Genomic DNA, 19544 nt, shown 5'->3' with positions numbered 1-19544 from the left:
AAAATTACAGTATAGTTTTGTTTGATTGGCCCTTTTCTGGAGCTATTGAAGATAAGAGCCTCTATGAACACTCCAAATACACATCCTTCTTTGAATCTTTGAGCAAATTTTGTTAAGTCACAATTCAGCCTTTTAATCATACCATTTAATCTTTCATTTTCAGCAATTAACTCTTGACAAGAATTCATAATGTGCTTTCCTTTTATTTTTTCAAGTTCAGATTTTAGGAATCTGTTTTCTTCAATAATGTCCAAAACACATTCAGTTTCCCTCACTTTTTCTTTTAAAAAATCATTTTCAGCTTTTAACACATCTTTTTCAGATCTGTATTTATTGTACTTATCTAGCAGTTTTGAGGTGTTTAGAGTAAGATCATCAATTATAGCATGTAAATCATCTATAGACAAGTCATAGAATTTTACCTCATCAAGATGATTATTTCCAGCCATGAAGCAGGTTTTATCTTCACCTTCAGAATCTTCTTCCTCATTGGAGTCATTCTCTAGATCCTCCCAAGCTGCCATGAGCACTCTCTTCTTTTCTTTCTTCCCTTTGTCCTCCTTTTTGAGCTTCATACATTTTAGCTTGAAATGTCTATCCTCCTTACAATGATGACACGTCACTTTGCTCAAGTTCATCTTATGTTCCTTTGAACTTGAACCCTTGTACTTGCCCTTGTTTTTCATCATCCTTCTAAATCTCCTAACAAAAAACATAAGCTCATCATTTAAAATACCATCACTAGACTCACTCTCTTTTGATTCTATTTTTGACTTGAGGGCTATTTCCTTTTTCTTTGAGTCTGGGTTTGCGTGTGTGGTTTCATAGGCAATGAGTTTTCCTCTCAGCTCATCATAGGTTATAGGGCTTAGGTTGTTACTCTCGGCTAGGAAAGTGGCAGTGGTTTCCCATTCTTTTGTGAGGCTTCTAAGGAGTTTTCTCACTAGGGTTTGTTCTGAGTAGTTTGTACCCATAGCATCAAGGTTGTTGATTATGATTGAGAATCTCTCAAACACTTCATCAATACTTTCTCCATCCTTCATGTTAAACATCTCGTACTCTTTTCGCAGCATATCAATCATTGTTTCTTTGACCTGTTTAGTGCTTTCGTGTGTAACCTGGAGTTTTTCCCATATTTTTTTGCCTGTCTTGCATCTAGACACCTTTCGGTACTCTTCAAAGCTGATAGCACAGTGAAAGAGGTTGATGGCTTTAGCATTCAGCTCCATTTTCTTCTTGTCGTCCTCATTCCATTCAGCTTCTTCTTTTGAAGTCACCACTCCATCCGCACTTGTTTTTGTTGAAATCTTGGAACCGCTTACAACAATCTTCCATATGTTGTAGTCAATGGATTAGATGAAGATCCTCATCCTCTCTTTCCAGTAGGCATAGTTCTTCCTGTTGAAGAATGGAGGCCTATTGTTTGACTAGCCTTCAGTTAAAGTGTAGGCAACCGTGGTTGTGCCCAAGTTATTCGCCATTAGACCTTTGCTCCAAGCGGTGAAGCTTGTTTCTTGAGACCAAGGCTCATGATACCAATTGAAGGTTGTAGAAGGCTTAGAGAAGGGGGGTTGAATCTATGACCTTCTTTTTAGTAACTAAATTAGCCCTTTAAAACAAACTTTCAATTCTGATTCTGTTTGAACTCAGCAGCAAAAATTTATGAGACAATTTCGTTTTGTCTCATGAATATCAGAAAATAGAACAGAGCAGAGAAGAGAGAAGCTGACACCATCATATATCATGGTTCGGTTGCCCTTGTGCAATGCAACCTACGTCTAGTCTCCTTGTGGTGGAATTTCCACTATATTTAAAGTATTACATAAACCAATTCCACAGGATTGACCCAATCCTTTCACACTCAAGTTCTAATCTAACTTGACTTGGTTATGCTAATACCTAACTCTTCCTCTTAGTGCTAACCCAACTAAGAAAGGGGTACCTCACAAGTACAAGATACAAGACACTGACTCAACCTAAAGAAATCTGAAATAACTCTAGACTTTTCACTCATGTGTATCTCTCTGCCTTTTCTCTCTTAGGCTCTTTCAATGACTCTCTCATTTCAGCCTTTTACCTCAAGAAATTACAGAAAGATAAACATTGAAAAGAAAATTACAATCAGTAAAACATGAAGGAGATTGACTCTTCAACAGCCTCTATGCTATGTGATAAACCAGATTTGCTAGCCTCTGATTCAGTTCTTCGTTCTGGCAGAATGCTCCTTTGACTAGGAAGTACTGTCCAAGTAGATGAACTTCTTCAGAGAGCTCTTCTCAGAACATACACCTCAAGAACACTGGTTATCTCTTTTTGTCCTTCAGAATGATGAGAAATCTTCTTTTGTATCTCCTTGCATGTTGCTGGGTTGTTCTCTCCTAGGTCAACCCTTGAGCTGTGTGCCTCACCAACTCACTTTTTTCACTGTCTTCCATTTTTCCTCACATTAGGAACTTTCGTTCTGACCTCCTTTGTTGACCGAAAGCCGCAAGACATCATAAATAAATGTTTCCAATGGTAGAACCCTATCTCAACCATTGAAAGCCAACTTGGCCCCCAAGACACACTTGCGACCGTAGATGCACAACAGTGAAGAGTAGAGATCATCTTTCCCATGTAACCCAGAATGGATAGGCAGAACGTTGAAGATGAAGAGAAGAAGATATGATGCATGTATAAGGAAATGAAATCACCTTTTAGCTTCTGACTTCTTGATGCAGTTTGATGTGGGTGATTAGACTTCAACATTTTGCTTAACCTTCTCTTTCTTGCTTCTTTGATGAACAACTTAAGGACTAAGCTTTCTCTTTCTCTTTCTGAGTTATGACTGAGACAGGAAAAAGTGAACGTTGCTATGAAAGAAGCAACTTGGAGGGATTTACTTGCTAACGGGCTTGGATCGGATATCCATCAAGCAACCCGTTTGATTTCTTTGGCTTAGCTGGTTTCATTGCCTTGAATCCTTTTAGGTTGTTCAATGATTTATAGTCCACCAGCCTTGTTTCTTATTTTCCATCCAGTTGGACTGCTGTTGTATTGATTTTTGGCCTGCATCACTAAACCAAAATAATCAAAGACTAATTGGGTAATTAGCCCAATAATCTAATATTTGTCATCATCAATTATGTTAGTTAATTTCTTAACTCAACACAACCAATCGATTAAATTGTGAGATCTCATATTGCTTTGAAGCCTTCAATCGATTGGGTAACATGAACAAGCGGTTGAATTAGAAAAAACTCACATTCTAAGCATCGTTCAATGGATTGTGTCGATTGATATTTGAGAAAACCATGCTATCGTCTAACATTCAATCGATTGTTTTGGGAAACCTGAATTCCAATCGATTGAACTATGGGAAACCTGAAATTTAATCAATTGTTTTGTGAATTCAATCGATTAATTTTCTAAGAAACACGATTTCACAACCCTATATGGATGTAATCGTTCAAAGATAAAATTTTAATAGAAGATCAATAGAAGATCAAATTCGTTATTGTTTTTGTTTTTTATTATTAATAAATATGATAGGTGAATGATAAAATAATAATTTATAAAATAAAAAATAGATGTTATAATTAAATAATATATAAAAGATTAATTTATAATTAAAATTAGATAAAAACTATTTAACGTACGAGTTATGCTAAGTAATCAATGACTTTCTTAAACAACATGAACAACCACCAATTAAATAAAAACACACTATACCTCCAAATTATCCACCTAAATTTTAATATTAGAATAACTATCCGCTCACATAGTAAAATGAACATCCAATATATTTATTGTTCACATTATTTAATATTTTTATTGTTTACTTATATTTTTCCTTCACGTTATTAAAAAACTTAAAAAATATATTTTGTAATGAGACCATTAAATAGTCCAAACCGTTCTAGAACCATCAAATCCGGAGACACCCAAACCTAGGTTGCTACTTTCTTCCTTCAATTTCTGCGTTTTATCGAAACGTAGGCACAATGAGAATCACAAGGTACGCCGCCAATCTCCATTCCGCATTCCTTCTTCGTTTGTTTCCCTCTGTTCCTTTGAGGCTTTATGCTCATTCTCCTTTCCCAATTGCTCTTAACAATAATAATACTAACAATAATAACAATGTTGATTATGCTGTTGCCTCTTTCATTACCCTTCTCAATAATCGTGATGCACCCTCCCAAGTTGAATTCGATCAGATTTTAGGGTCTCTTGTTAAGATCAATCAATACCACACTGCTGTTTCGCTCTTTGCACAAATGGATTTTAGGGGAATCAGTCCTTCTTTGATCAATTGTTTCTGCCACTTGGGTCTGATGGATTCTGCTTTCTCTGCATTAGCCAAGAATATCAAGTTGGGTCATCAATTAGACGTCTTTACTTACAATGCTTTAATTGATGGATACTTTCTAATCAATAGAGTGAATGAGGCAGCAAAGATGTTTGACAGCACGATCAAAGCAGGTTTGGCACCCGATGTTCACAGTTATAGCATTATGATTAATGGTTATTGCAAGAACAAAATGGTGGACCAAGCAATCACTTTCTTTAAAGAAAGCGAAAGTTTTGTTCCTAATATTGGAATTTATACCCTTATTGATAGATTATGCAAATCAGGGAGAATATCATGTGTACAGAATATTCTTGATGAAATGCATGAAAGTGAACAGCCCCCTAAGTTAGTCGGTTATTGCATATTGTTAGATGCTTTATGCAAAATCCAACATCTTGATGAGGCAATTGCACTATTTCACAACATTATTCACAAAGGGTTTCGTCCAAATGCGTACATGTGCAGTATTCTTTTGAATGGATTGTGCAAATGTGGAAGAGTAAGGACTGCAAGAGAGCTTTTTGAGCATCTTTTGGCCAACAACTATTGTCTAGATGTTGTGAACTTTAATATTATGATGAGTGGATTTGTTAACGAGGGGCTGATTGATGAAGCAATAGACTTATTTTTAAAGATGAAAGGACATGGTTGCCTTCCAAATACTGAAACTTATTCTCTATTTTATGAAGCATTTCGTCAATTTTCTGCTAGAAATAAGCATATGCTTGCAGTAACCAAATCAAAAGAAAAAAAGATCTTTGAAAAGATCGGAAAGGATCCAAGAATATGGTGAGATGAGTTGTTTCAAAGTTAATTGAAATAGAATACATTATACATCCATTCACTTACTAAAATTTTTTTGTTCTCTTTTCTATTTAGGATTCCAGACTTAACTGTGTGGTGAGATTCTTTCTTGAAAGACGGCTACATGCTCCTGGAACCAAAATATCTCCATTGTTGCGTAAAATCCTCAATTTTCCATATCCTTAGGTTCATAAGGATAAGGATGGTTTGTTAATTTGATATTGACTACTATGGTATTCACTGAAGAGCTGAGTGACACATGAATGCTTGCTTGGAAGCTATCTATTTCTTGAGTTTCATTGTTTCAATGATGTTATTTCCCTTCTATTGAGGATTAAAACAAAATCATAAATCTTTTGTTGTGTAATAGATGACGCTTTCTTTCTATTTGAAGAAGTGAAATTACCTGCCCTTTGTAATCATTCCTAATTTAGTACCGATCCATCTATGCTGGTATTTTTAGAGTGTGTTTGGCGTTATAGAGGATAAAAGTACGTTTAAATTCTTTGAACGCTGTTCTTTGGTGTTTGGTGAGTCTTTTTCGCTAGATACAAACTGTGATTTTGCATCTAAATGTTCACTTTGAAGCAAGAAATTGTAGCTTTTGCGTTCATAACGTGCTTTACGTGGTTGTCATTATTGGTTTTAGTAGTTTTTTCCATAAGAATTTTTAGATTTATTTTCAGTCTTTTCAAATATTTTAATTTTTTATTATTTTTTGTACTTCCTTTTATATTTTGATTTTTTTATTAAATTTTTATTATAATTTTATTATAATATAAATTATTGATCTTATTTAAAAGGACAAAGTAAATAAAAAATTGATTATACATAACAATAAAGTCATAAGTAATAAAATTTTACTGTCTAAAATAATACTAAATAAAAGAATACTGATAATATTAAAACAATTATAAAATATTTTTTTGTTTGACATTATAAAATTTATCATTGTAATTCTTATGCACGGTTTATTATTTTATTTTTTTATAATATGTATTATTGTTCCTATTAGAAATGATAAATTAAATAAAAAATAAACAATAAATAATAATAAAAACATAATTAGTAAAAAGTTAGAATCTAACACAACAATAAAAATAAAATTATTAAAAGTACTTAAAAAATTATTAAAATATGTTATTTTATATGTTATTTTTAATTTAATAAATAAATATTAATTTTTATTATAAAAAGAATACTTAAAAAGTTCACAATTTTTTTATGTTATTTTTAATTTAATAAATAAATATTCATCTTTATTATAATAGTAAAACATTATAACATATTAAAATAGAGTATTATAAAAAATATTATATAAAAAATATACTAAAAGAAGTATAAAAAAATATTAAATATATTTAAAAAAATAACATTATAATTTAATATTATAATTTTTTAGTAATTAACTAATTATCCATCTAAAAGTGATTTTAAGTAATATTATTCAAACAATATTTATTTTATCAAAATCAATTTTAGTATAAAATTGCCAAATATAAATCATATTGACATAGATTCACTTTTACCCAAAATCACTTCTACAAAATTACTGCCACTCAAACTCTAGTTTGACAAATATAAATCCAAACACACACTTAGTATTGGAGTCTACTCTCTAGGCAATGAAATTTGATGTTATTTTGTATAGTGTTTTTGGAGTGGCATTAAGAATTAAATACGCAACAGAATTAAACAAGACATGCTAGAGGAGATGACAATTCAGCTATTTGTTAACTATTTGGTTTATATATATATATATATATATATATATATATATATATATATGTTAGAGGCACTCTTTGTTTCTCCAATTGATTTTATTGAAACATTCACTATAAACATGGATGGATAAAAGTGGAATTTAACTTCAATGTCTCATTGATATAATATGATTTAAGGTTTTTGTGAGTTGAGAATCAGTTAATTGTGCAGAATTTTCTAGATTTATTATCTTCGAAAAAAATTTATAACATGATTATCAAAGCTCTTCAAAAGTATGATAATTTTTTATATGATTATTCAATTCATTATAGCAGAGTACCTGTGCATTCGAACGGTACATGTGTATTTCTTTAGTTTTAGAAGAGATAAAACCAATTTTAGAAAAACATTGGTTGAATCAAAGAAGTATAGCATAGGTGCAAAGCATCATAAATATCTGATGATGGATCTATAACTCCAAAGAAGTATGGCATTTAAATAAATCGAACAATCAAGTAGCATATTTGAGACAAAAGAATATTCATATATCACTTCTTATCAATATTTGAGATTATATATTTTCTTAAAATAGAACTTGATATAATGTTAAATAAATTTGTTGCAAGAGACTGATTTAACCGCATGGAATCAACTGCAAAGTAAAATAAAAAAAATATATGCAAAATCTATGATATCATACATAACTAATTTGGGAAAAGAAAAAGATATAAAATATAATACTGTCTAAACAAATGACATGTTATCACTTAGTGTGAGAAGTGTGAGTTTTTTATGTTAGAATTTTTATTCTAATTGTGGTCCAATTTGTTAATATAGAAATTAGTTTGGGTGGTATTGTAATTATTCATTATTATATTGACAGTTGGTCTGTTCTTTGATGGAAAGAACACGACTGTTCATCATAAACTTTATAAAATTTGGGTCCCCAATTCTGATCATTAGAACAAAAAAAATACACCTTGATTCCATCTGGTTCTCTGTGATTCAAGAATTGAAAGTTCCAAATTAAATCAAAGAATTTATTGGCAATGGCTGAAGGTACGTAAATTACTGGTTTTATGAAGAAATCTAACATTTTAAGCTAAAACTCTTGGCTTAACAACTATAGAAAAAAAAAAAAAATCAAGAATAGATAGAAGAAATTATCAGCCACAAGATAAGATGCTTGAAAAGAACATTAGATCATTTAACATATCCTCATTTTGTAAGCTAATAAAAAAAAAAAAAAACTCACCTTTTTCTCTGTTGTAATTTTACTGCCCTTTTTTTCCTTTAAAATACTCATCCTGTTCAATCTTGTAGTAGCATAATCATTAGACATGATTTAAAATGATAACGAAACAAAGAAACAAATGGATATTTCTTTGTTTACGTAACAACTCAATGATATAATATGCTCTTTTGGAGTTCCTGCCTTAGGGGGAAAAAGCGGAAAGAGGATAATACCACTGAAAAAAGAGGAAACCAACCATATGTTTACCTTTATATTAAAAAAATGATCAAGTCTATAAAAAAATTTCATCATGTTTATTTCAAAAAATAAACTGCATAGGGCTAAAAGACTATGAGGTAAAGTCAAAGTAGACCTATGAAAACAATCACCATAAATAATTAGTTAGGCACAAGTCAAATGATTTATCAATATTTTTTTAAAGAGTAAATATCCAAAATGGTCATGAATTTTAAATCGCTATTCAATTTAGTCTTCGATTTTTAAAAATGACCAATTAAATTTTTGAAATTCGAAAAAGTGCATTTCTGTTAGTTCCTTGCAAAAATGTCATGTAAACGTTGATGATGTGGAGCGTGAACTGCCATATAGGCATTCTAATTGTATGCTGACGTGTACCAATTTTGACTTTAATTCAAATTAATACTGAAATTACTTAATAATATCCAAATTAGTCCATTTTCAATTATAAAACTCTAATTCCTAAATTATTATCTTCTCTTCTTCGACTTCTCTATTGTTTTCTTCTCTTCTTCAACTTTTCTGCTATCTTCCAATTTATATTCATCCTAAACTATAACCTCAGTACACCTACCTAAAAACTATTTTGATTGCAAGTTTGATACTTAGAAAAAACTATCCTTTCATGTCACAATCTTTTGGTTTAGTTGCTGCGTAAATGGATGGAAGAAGTGTGGCATTGTGGAGAGAAATTGCGAAAATAGGATGAGTTGAAGTTGATGCAAATCTAATTTGTTGCTTCTCATACTTGTATCTTAGCTACTAGGAATGCTATTATTGAATAGACAAAAAAAGTAGTTAGTTTTGGTTGCTGACGAGCCAAATGTGATTAATTTGGTGAAGCGAGGACCACTATGTCAGCATATTTGGAAGAGGACATAATTGTATGATTAATATGGTTGGATTGATTTTAAGTTTAATACAGATTTAAATTATATGTATTTTTGTAGGTTTTTCTATTAAGCTAAAATATATTTTTCTACTTTTAAAAAAGTAATCATTGTCATCATCTTCAATGTCTTAATATCACTTTTCAAGTTTATCATTCTTCAATTGAATTCATGCAAAACTTATTGTAAAATAGATGTTGTACAAACGAGTTCTTCACCTCTATCAATCCAACAAAAAAATTACAATGGATTCCATATTGTAAAGTAAAAGATGCAGGTGAATCCAAATTCAAAGTGAAACATCTTAACATTTTTTTAGAGCCATAACCTTACCTCATAGTTTGGACAACTATAAAATAGTCAACTAGGATTTTTTGTCGTCGTTGAGTATTTCATTACTATTCGAAGTCCGCAGTTACAGAAAATGGCGTTTTTACCTCCCTTATTGCGCATTCCTTTGCTGTCACAAGGTCTCCTTGCAGAGTTATTCCTACTTGAGCTACTTTGGCTTCTCTCTCCACTACTTATCATCACTCATGCAGACGAGAAAACAAGATGAATTGGAAGATAGCGGAGAAGTCGAAGAAGAGAAGACAGCAGAAAAGTCGAAGAAGAGAAGACAATAATTTGGGGATTAGGGTTTTATAATTGAAAATTGACTAATTTGAGTATTATTAAGCAATTTCAAGTACCAATTTGAATCAAATTCAAGTTTGGTACATATTAGCATACAGTTGGAATGCCTACATAGCAGTTCACGTTCTACATCATTAGTGTTTAAACGACACTTCTGCGAAGGGCTAATGAAGATATATTTTTTCAAATTTCAGAAATTTAAAAAGAAGAAAAAATAGAAAAAAAAAGAAAACATTTTGATGTCTAAGACAAATGTATCTATTTATTTTTATTATATAAAAATTGATACTAAATTATGAGATGATCTTATATGATATAATTATTTTTTATTGTATTATATTCACTATTTTAAACATGTGGCAATCACTAAAAAAATTCATTTGCTATTAGACCATGTCATTGATTTAAATAGGTGGCATTATAATTTTTTTTTAACAAAAAAGTATTCCATCAATTAATTTATTTAATTATTTGAATTTACTACAAATCGTTAAATATTTTAATTACGTATTGTTATGATATACTTATATATATAATTAACAACACCCGTATTACTATTAGACCATTACTTTATCCATCTCATAATTTCTCATAGAAATTGCCAAAAATCTCTTCCGCCACTTTTAACTTTGACACAAGATCAAAATTACAATATAGAATATTATTCAAGGCGAAAGCTAGTGCACTCCAGGTAAAGTAGAGAGTGCAGCACTCTTTAAAAGTTAATCTACTATTAAAGGTTATCAGGTAAATTAAATTTATTTATTATTGTTATTATTTTTTTGTGATGGGCTGAGTAAACAAATTGATACCGACAAAAAAACTAATTCCCACGTTTAACACAGGACCTTTACACCACAAAGGTACTCAGAAAAACTTGATCTAATTCTTCCATTACTTTGTTATTGTCGATGCAATGTCTTCAAACATCTTCACTGTTTTGTTTGCTGACGGTGCTTCCATTATCGTTCTGGCTAGCCACAGAACCCACTCCCTTCCACCTCTGCCATGAAGCCGAAAAATCGCTGCCATAGAAGAGGAAGAAGTCTTTTTGTCGCCGCTGCTGGCTGGCTAACTCAAAACACAAAATCGATTCTGTAGAAGAATCCCGATCTCCATAAAGGTGTCATAATTCTCAGATGACGGCGCAGTCAAAGCACAAAATACATAGCAGTTACAACAAGTCTATTATCTTTTATTTCAAATTATCCTCGACGTGTGCGTAATAGAATGAAAAATTAAAATACAATTCTATTTAAACAATTATTTGTATTACTTTTTATTAATTTATTCAAAAAATAATTAAACTTTAAAGCTAATTGATATAAAATATTACAGATATAAAATTAAGAGAAATTTTTATTTGTATAAAAATGAGTTAATAAATAATTATTCTATTTAATATATAATTAAGAGTATTTTTTTGTTTGCCAACGAGTTATAATTCAAATGGTATAGTCTTCTTATACTCACTTAAAATGTTGCGGATTTGAGTCTTCCTATTTTGGGTAAAAAAAAAATGAGTACTTCTTTCTTTTATTAACTTATATAATATTTATTGAATAGTCGCAGTTACGTAAAAAAATTTTTGTTATAGTATTTGAACAAAAAAAAAGAAAATATTATTTTAAAAAAAAATAATAATATATTTTTAATACAAAATAATAAATTTTAAATATAGTAAAATAACATATTTCAATAAAAAAATTGTTAATAAAAAAATTATATAAATATTTTTTTATATGAATTTTTGTTTCACACAAAATAAGAGAAATTTTTATTTGTATAAGAATGAGTTAATAAATAATTATTCTATTTAATATATAATTAAGAGTATTTTTTTCTTTGCCAACGAGTTATAATTCAAATGGTATAGTCTTCTTATACTCACTTAAAATGTTGCGGATTTGAGTCTTCCTATTTTGGGTAAAAAAAAAATGAGTACTTCTTTCTTTTATTAACTTATATAATATTTATTGAATAGTCGCAGTTACGTAAAAAAATTTTTGTTATAGTATTTGAACAAAAAAAAAATATTATTTTAAAAAAAATTAATAATATATTTTTAATACAAAATAATAAATTTTAAATATAGTAAAATAACATATTTCAATAAAAAAATTGTTAATAAAAAAATTATATAAATATTTTTTTATATAAATTTTTGTTTCACACAAAATAAAATTATTATATATTTGTTTACTTCTTACGTTATATATATGTTTTTTAAATTAAATTTATATAATACAAAATATGTTATCATTCACTTCATATTTAATGTTATAATTTTGTTTCACATAAAATAAAATTATATATATGTATTAATTAAATTTATATAACACAAAATTTTTTATTATTGTGTTTATATTTAATATTATAATTTTGTTTTACACAAAATAAAATTTATTTAAATTTTAATATTATATACATAATATATATTTAATATTATTTTTTTTATGATTCTAATATATCTTTTTTTATGAATTTAGTACATAAATTTTCAATTTATTTTTCATATATTATTTATTTTAATTCTAAAGTCCAGTAATTTTTTCTGTTGTATATACATGTTGTTTTTAATATTTATATACTTATTTTTTTTTGTTTGGACTTCAGCTCAATATCTAAAACTTAAAAAAAATCTAAAATTTATAAAAAAAAATGGTTAACCTGATTAACAGGTTACCTTTTTAAATTCAGACCATTCAAATAAGATATAATAAATGAAGAGTTCAGATTTAACGAATTAACAAGGTGTGCAACACTCCATACTTAGCAAGGAGCGTTTAAGGATGAGCCATTATTCAACAAACAAGTCAATATTTGTATTTATTTTATAAATTTGTTTAATGTTATATGTACAAAATATTCAAATACAATAATATTAAAAAAATAACGAAAAATTGCATATAATGAACTTTTTTATTATGATACAATTCTTTAATTTAAGAGTTAATTATAAAATAAAAACGTATCTATTATTTTTAGTTATCTAAAAAATTATAAACAAAAAATTTAGTTATCGATTTACGGTTTGATTGACCAATTCGAACTAATTTGAATAACCATGACTATTTGATGATGACAAAAACAATAAGATGGATCTTCACCTGCTCATGCTTTGAAGAAAATAAAGAATATTCCCTCTCAATGTAATTCGTATTTCGTAACATTGAAGAAAAAAAAAAAACCAAAATTGTTTCTTTGACTTATTCTTCATTCGTTCTACTATTACACTTGCTTATTTTTTTATTAAGAGAAAAAGAAAACATAGAGGGGGAAAATGTTTGCACTCTAGATTTGCATATACATAGACAAAAAAGTACCAAAACAATAATTATGACATTCTACGAGTACAAATTAAAAATGTAATCATATAATATTAGATTGGATTTTATATTTTATATTTCTTGAAGGATGCACAACAACAATCAAGCAAGAGTTTACCAAAAATAAAAAATAAAAACATCTCTAACTGTCATAAAATTATAATTTTTAAAATTTAAGTCGTTACGCAACCATGTGAATTGTGCTATATCTACGGAATAGCAGAGGTTGGAATAGAATCCCTGGTGAGACTTAACTCTGGCTTCTGTCTTGGGAGTGTTCTAGCCTTCTCTTTTTGCCGAGGCTTATTGGTTGTTCAATTCAATTAGATGCCAAATCCGAAAAGAGTGGTTGTGGAAGATGTTTTCTTGTTGTTACCCCCCTTTTTTTGAAGAAAGAGTTGAATTGGTTAGTTATCCAGTAAAGTAACAAGTAAAAAAAATAGCAGTAATAGATACTTTCTATTTGATGATAGAAAAAAAAGACTCTTTCGTGGTTGAGTAACAATTCAAGAACAAAAAAGTTAGATAATTATCAGAATTTATTATTTTTTATCATTAATTAATTATTAATGTTTAAAAATATAAGATAAAATCTGTTGTTAGTTTACTAAATTAAAATAATTAGACTAAAAAAATTGAATTAATAACAAAATAATAACAAAAAAGTAATAAATTTCGATAGTCTCGTAACATTTTTTATTCAAAAATATTTACATACCTGACGTCTTTTAGTTTAGAGGAATGTTAGCGGATAGTAATTTTTGTGTTTTGTAATCATTAATTGGCCATTAATAGTGTTTTTAATAGTGTAAAATTATATCTAATAGTGAGAGATCACTTACTTTTGTTTTGATGGTTAAATGCTGACCAGAAAACACAAAAGTTGCTGGCCCCTAAACTTTTCCTTTAATTTATAGTCACTGTATAGATATCAAAACCTTGCATGCACATGTAGCAAACAAAACCATAAATCCTCTAAGGAGTAGTTTGTTGTTGGCCATTTCTCCCTTAGCTAAATTCTTATTACTTACTCAGCCAATTTAAATTCAAACATGGTGACACCAGAAAAAAAGAACCTCTCAACAGCTTTAAATGCCAGGACCATACAGTCATCATCGTTAGGGACCGAAACCATAATTTTATGTCACGGATTTGGAACAGACCAATCGATTTGGGACAAAATCATTCCTCTTTTGTTAGCTGAAAATTACAGTATAGTTTTGTTTGATTGGCCGTTTTCTGGAGCTGTTGAAGATAAGAGCCTGTATGAGCACTCCAAATACACATCCTCCTTTGAATCTTATGCTGATGCTTTTATCACTGTTATGGATGAGATGGGTCTCAAAGATATCATTTTTGTTGGGCATTCCATGGCTGCTATGATCGGTTGCATTGCCTCCACTCAAAGACCTAACTTATTCAAGAAACTCGTTCTTCTTTGTGCTTCCCCAAGGTACTCTCCCTTCTTTCACTTTCAAATTCACCCTAACTCCATTTACATATATATGTTCTATATATAGAGAGAGTGAGAGTTGAGTTCCATGTGATTCTCATAAAATGAATGGATTATGTTCTTTCGCTTTAATGCTCATATGCTTGTATTCTCTCTTTTTGTGAGCATGATATAAAACTTGATGCACGTTTCAGTTAAGGTAAAGACTTAGCTGCGTGCTGTTAATTTTATGGAAAAGTATAGGCATATTATTTGACAACTTATTACTAACAATAATTAATTATTATATTTTAAATACATATATAAAGAGACACATCTAGAAAATATATCTATAAAGACACTTCTATTAAATATAGCCATAAAAAAGACATTTTTATTAGACACATACACGAAAACACTTCCATAAAACACAATTATAAATAAGAGTTGGCAGATATGCTGTTGGTAACGTAGCGGGACCGTAATTTTATATATGAGGAGTGATAGGGGTCATCAATTTTTGTATTTTGTAACCATCAATTGGCTATCAATAGTATTTTTAATGGTGTGAGATTACATCTAATGGTGGAAGATCACTCACTTTTCTTTTAATGGTTAAGTGCTAGCCACAAAACACAAAAGTTGTTGGCCCTAGACTTTCTCTATAGATATAACTGAGAACTTTAAATAATTTGATATGTTAACTAAATTGTTATTTAACGATTTTTTAATTTTTAACTTCATAAGATACCTATATATGAATTTTCACGTTAGATTAACAAGAGAAACCAACAAAGTTGACACCTACTACATACTCTACTAGGATTTTTTTAGTGTGACCAGAATGCAAATTGAAACTAAATTTGATCCTCGTAAAGGTGTTATAATTATTTGAGAAAGGATAATATTAATTCATAAGATACGTTCTCAACAATATAATCATTAATAGTACTGTTTGAATAATTCTATTGAAGTGTTTAAACTTTAAAGTTTAAACTTATTCGTGTACACATACATGCGGGACTGAGTAATGGTCCTTTTTTTTTTTCTCTTAATTTCCTTTTTTATTATTTCTATCTTTTAGATATCTACACTAAAAAAGTAATTCAATTAATTATCATTTCTCTAATAAAGTATTTGAAAGCTTGGTGTTCAAACTCTAACAAATGAGTTTAGCTAAGAACACATATTAAAATTACTATTAGTGGATATTTTTAAAATTTTTTAATAAATATATAATAAATATATTAAAATTTAAAGTTTACATATCTATTTTTTTTTCAATTGATAATAATATAATATGTCTTTAGCGAAACACACTCTCTCTCTCTCTCTATATATATATATATATATATAAAGGCCGGCAGCCAAGTCAACTCCCGTATTAAAAAAAAAAGAGAGAAAAGTTTTATGAAATCAGTTAATTATATGATTAGTATATGTAGAGGTCGTATTATTACTCCAACGTAAGCTTCTATAGTTTAATAACAAGCTAAGATAGTAGTCAACAATATAATTAATGCTTAAGATCCTTCTCAAGTGCCGGCTTTCTATATTGTTTGCCATGGACGACAAATTAGTGATGAGATAACTTATATTGTCGTCCTATACTCCTATCACTAACGACGACTTATAATACTTAATAAAAAATAATAATAAAATTAAAAGAAAGAAGTAAATATTTATACATAAATATATTAATAGCTGATTTTAGTATACAAAGAGTATTTTTGATAATTTTTATGGGTGTCATTTCATGTATTTTTTTAAACAAAACAATCATTTATAAGAATAATCAAAGGTGGAAATTCAGGTGCAGTCGATTTCACGTGAAGATAGTTGAGAACTGTGATATAAAAATTTAGTTAAATAATTCAAATTATCTAACGACTCTCAGTTATTTACTTCACGTGAAGTAGATTGCACCTGAGTTTTCACCATAATCAAATATATAATAGAAGAATATATTGTATGATTATGCAGGTACATAAATGATGAGGACTATGAAGGTGGGTTTGAGAGGGAAGACGTTGAGCAGTTAATATCAACAATAGAGGTGCAGTTTGAAGACTGGGTTTCAGCATACGCTCCAATTGCAGTGGGTCCCAACGACTCTGACGCCGTTGACAAATTTGGAAGCTGCTTGAAAAACATGGGCGCACAAGTGGCGGTGTCCTTGGCCAAGACCGTGTTTCATAGCGACAACAGAAAGATACTGCAAAACGTTGAGACGCCATGCACCATCATTCAGTCAAGTAACGATGCCGCCATTCCGGTGAGCGTAGGGCACTACTTGGAGAGGATGATCAAAGGGGTCTCTGCTTTGAAGTTCATAGACATGACTGGCCATTTCCCTCAGCTTACTGCACCCCATAAGCTGGCTCAGCTGCTCAAAGCTGTTGTGGAGTTTGGTCATCCACAAATTTAAATCCCGCTAGGGAGCCAATAAAATATTTGTATAATATGTATAATAGACTCTGAGTTAAAAAATAAACATCACCCATACTTTTTAGAATAATAAACATCTCATGTCATGAAACTATTTATCGCAGGGTTTACTGAGAATCGAACTCTTAACTTTTTGGATGTAGAGCTTTAATACCATGTCATGAAATCACTCATCACAAAAATTTAAACTAATAGGAAAAAGTAACACTAATGGTTATATCTCTAATACTGAATCAGACATCCCTAAACATCCATTGTCCACATTGTACAGATATTCCATTAGCTCCCTATACTCCCTCTAAACATTGTTTCACTTGCGTGTTATCAATATTTATGTTTCATAATGATTGTCTTTTCGTTTTTTAGTTACCTTGTTTATCTAAACCGTTCTTGTTATAAAATTGATGGAATTATGAAACATATTTTATGTTTTTATGCTATTTTATTTATTTGAATTGATACAAATATTACCAAATAACATGTAACAAAGAAAAAGAAAACCCTCTAAATTGGAAAAAAAATTAATAAAGTCACAAAATAATAAATTAATCATAATTGAATTTATAATTTCCGTTATATACAAATTCTACCATCTTTATTTAAAATTAGTATTTTTACTCGTAATAATATTATAAAATTATAATTTTTTAGAAATTATATAATATATACAAATTAAATTATATTTTTAAAATTTATATTTATTCATTATAATTTAAACAACTTAATTGATTAATTTATCAATTATCAATAAACTAATAAATCAATAGTCTAATTAGTTAGATCACAGATTTGGTAACAACTATGCTTACAAAGTTGGTATTTTTTAAGGTTGTGAAAACCAAACTGATCAATAAATCGATAAAATAATCGGTTCAATAGTTCAAAAATTCAACCAGAATTTAATCGAAATTCAATCGGTTTAATTAAATATAAAATAAAATTATTAAAAATTTAATATATAATTTAAATAACAAAATTTCATATATAATATAAATAACTCAAAACTAGATTCGAGCATAAATAATAGAATGCAGTGAAATATTGCAACATAGTCACGTCAACAACTCAAATCAGTAACTAGAATCAACAAATCATAAAAGTAATCATAAACAACACAGAATCAAAATCATAGCATAATTCAAAATCAAAAAAATTTCAACATAAACAATAAACAATGTAAAGAAGCACTGCCTCATAACACTATCAACAACTAAGAATAAAAAAAAAAACAGCAACCGGCAACTCAAAAATCAAAATAAATAAAATTAACAAAATAACCAAGCAAGGTGACCGTGCAGCTAATATTCCACAACCGAGCAAAGAGAGACGTCGCCATAAGAGAGACAAAGAGAGAGGACGTTGAGCTCAAAGCCTCGGACAGAAAGAGACAAAGACTAACAGATCGAGCGACGATGGAGCTAGTAGTTCTTCGCAGTAGCCATGCCAACAGCTCCCGACTCGACGTCGAGGAGAAGAGGATTGAGGAGAAGTGACGACAATAGATGTTGACTTCGAAGAGAGCGACAGAGAGAGATCCGAAGAGACGACGACCGACTGACGACGACGAGAAGAGGAATGATCCGAAGAGATGACGACCGATTGACAACGAGGAGAAGAGGAAAGATCCGAAGAGACCGATGGTGGCTGGGTTTTAGGGTTTATCAGAGAGAGAAAGGGGAGGGGTGGGTAACTGGTAAGGGTGTACATGGCCCGGCTCGACTCGAAGACTCGGCCCGGCCCCAAACACTTTAAGGACTAATTCAGTGTGATTTTATCGGGTCTAGGGCCGGGTAAGGGTCTCAAAAATAGATCCGGTCATTATTTCGGGTCGGGTCCGGGTCATAGCTCGAGTCACCCGAACTCGGCCCGGTGGCCCGGTCATCATACACAATTAATATTTTGTGTTATTAGTGATGGATGATGGCTATTCTTATGTGAAATTTAAATATTATAAACCTTAATATTTTGTGTTATTAGTCATTATAAGATTATAAGTTAATGTTTTATGTTTAAATGCATAAGACTTTAGACTAATGCATAATATTGTGTTATTTGTATTGATTTAAATATTTGGTGTTATTAGACAATATTAGTATTGATTATGGTTATGCTTTAATTTTAGAGAAGGGTTGATTCTTGTTATATTTTTTTAAGTGAATTTTACTATGTGAATTGTGAAATAATGATTGGAGATTAGGTGATTTTTACATGTTAAAGACATGGTTTTCACCCGATTTTTATCTAGTTTTCACCCGGCCCGAAGGTGCGTAGGTTTCATCGGGTCTAGGACCAGGTTAGGGTATAAAAATTAGACCCGATCTATGTTTCGGATCGAATCTGAATTAAGCCAAATCCGATGTGGCCCGACCCATATACACCGCTAATAATTAGGTTGGTTTCTTTTCTTTTTGTATATAAAGCAAACCGATAACTCTAAAAAAATCCAATTGGTTCTAGCAATTTATCGGTTAACTATCGA

The 19544-nt window shown here is 29.8% G+C and overlaps 2 protein-coding genes across 3 annotated transcripts; both read left to right on the top strand.

Moving 5' to 3' along the window:
- The first annotated feature begins 3919 nt into the window (after positions 1-3919).
- On the top strand, positions 3920-5556 carry LOC112740828 (uncharacterized). Of its 2 annotated transcripts, none has more exons than XM_025789475.3 (2): positions 3920-5119; positions 5210-5556. In XM_025789475.3, the coding sequence occupies exons 1-2, from the start codon at positions 3984-3986 to the stop codon at positions 5232-5234; spliced, it is 1161 nt and encodes a 386-aa protein (XP_025645260.1). In that variant the 5' UTR covers positions 3920-3983; the 3' UTR covers positions 5235-5556. The 2 variants fall into 2 exon arrangements, with proteins under 2 accessions (XP_025645260.1, XP_029147754.1); XM_029291921.2 differs by having other exon boundaries at positions 3921-5119; positions 5218-5556.
- An 8593-nt stretch (positions 5557-14149) lies between these two features.
- On the top strand, positions 14150-17163 carry LOC112740221 (strigolactone esterase D14). Its single transcript, XM_025789003.3, has 2 exons — positions 14150-14638; positions 16601-17163. Exons 1-2 carry the CDS (start codon positions 14238-14240, stop codon positions 17043-17045), a joined length of 846 nt encoding a protein of 281 aa, XP_025644788.1. The 5' UTR covers positions 14150-14237; the 3' UTR covers positions 17046-17163.
- Positions 17164-19544: the final 2381 nt, after the last annotated feature.

Source organism: Arachis hypogaea, chromosome 14 (genome assembly GCF_003086295.3).
Source record: "Arachis hypogaea cultivar Tifrunner chromosome 14, arahy.Tifrunner.gnm2.J5K5, whole genome shotgun sequence".
NCBI classification, from domain to species: Eukaryota; Viridiplantae; Streptophyta; class Magnoliopsida; order Fabales; family Fabaceae; genus Arachis; species Arachis hypogaea.
The sequence above is the reverse complement of the archived record's forward strand: the minus strand, read 5'-3'. Positions and strand labels throughout refer to the sequence as shown.

Bases quoted from the DNA above. Each gene is read 5' to 3' on its own strand.
- LOC112740221 (XM_025789003.3), top strand. From the start codon at position 14,238: ATGGTGACACCAGAAAAAAAGAACCTCTCAACAGCTTTAAATGCCAGG. The intron at 14,639-16,600 runs GTACTCTCCCTT...ATGATTATGCAG, and splicing joins CTTCTTTGTGCTTCCCCAAG to GTACATAAATGATGAGGACT.
- LOC112740828 (XM_025789475.3), top strand. From the start codon at position 3,984: ATGAGAATCACAAGGTACGCCGCCAATCTCCATTCCGCATTCCTTCTT. The intron at 5,120-5,209 runs GTGAGATGAGTT...TTTTCTATTTAG, and splicing joins GGAAAGGATCCAAGAATATG to GATTCCAGACTTAACTGTGT.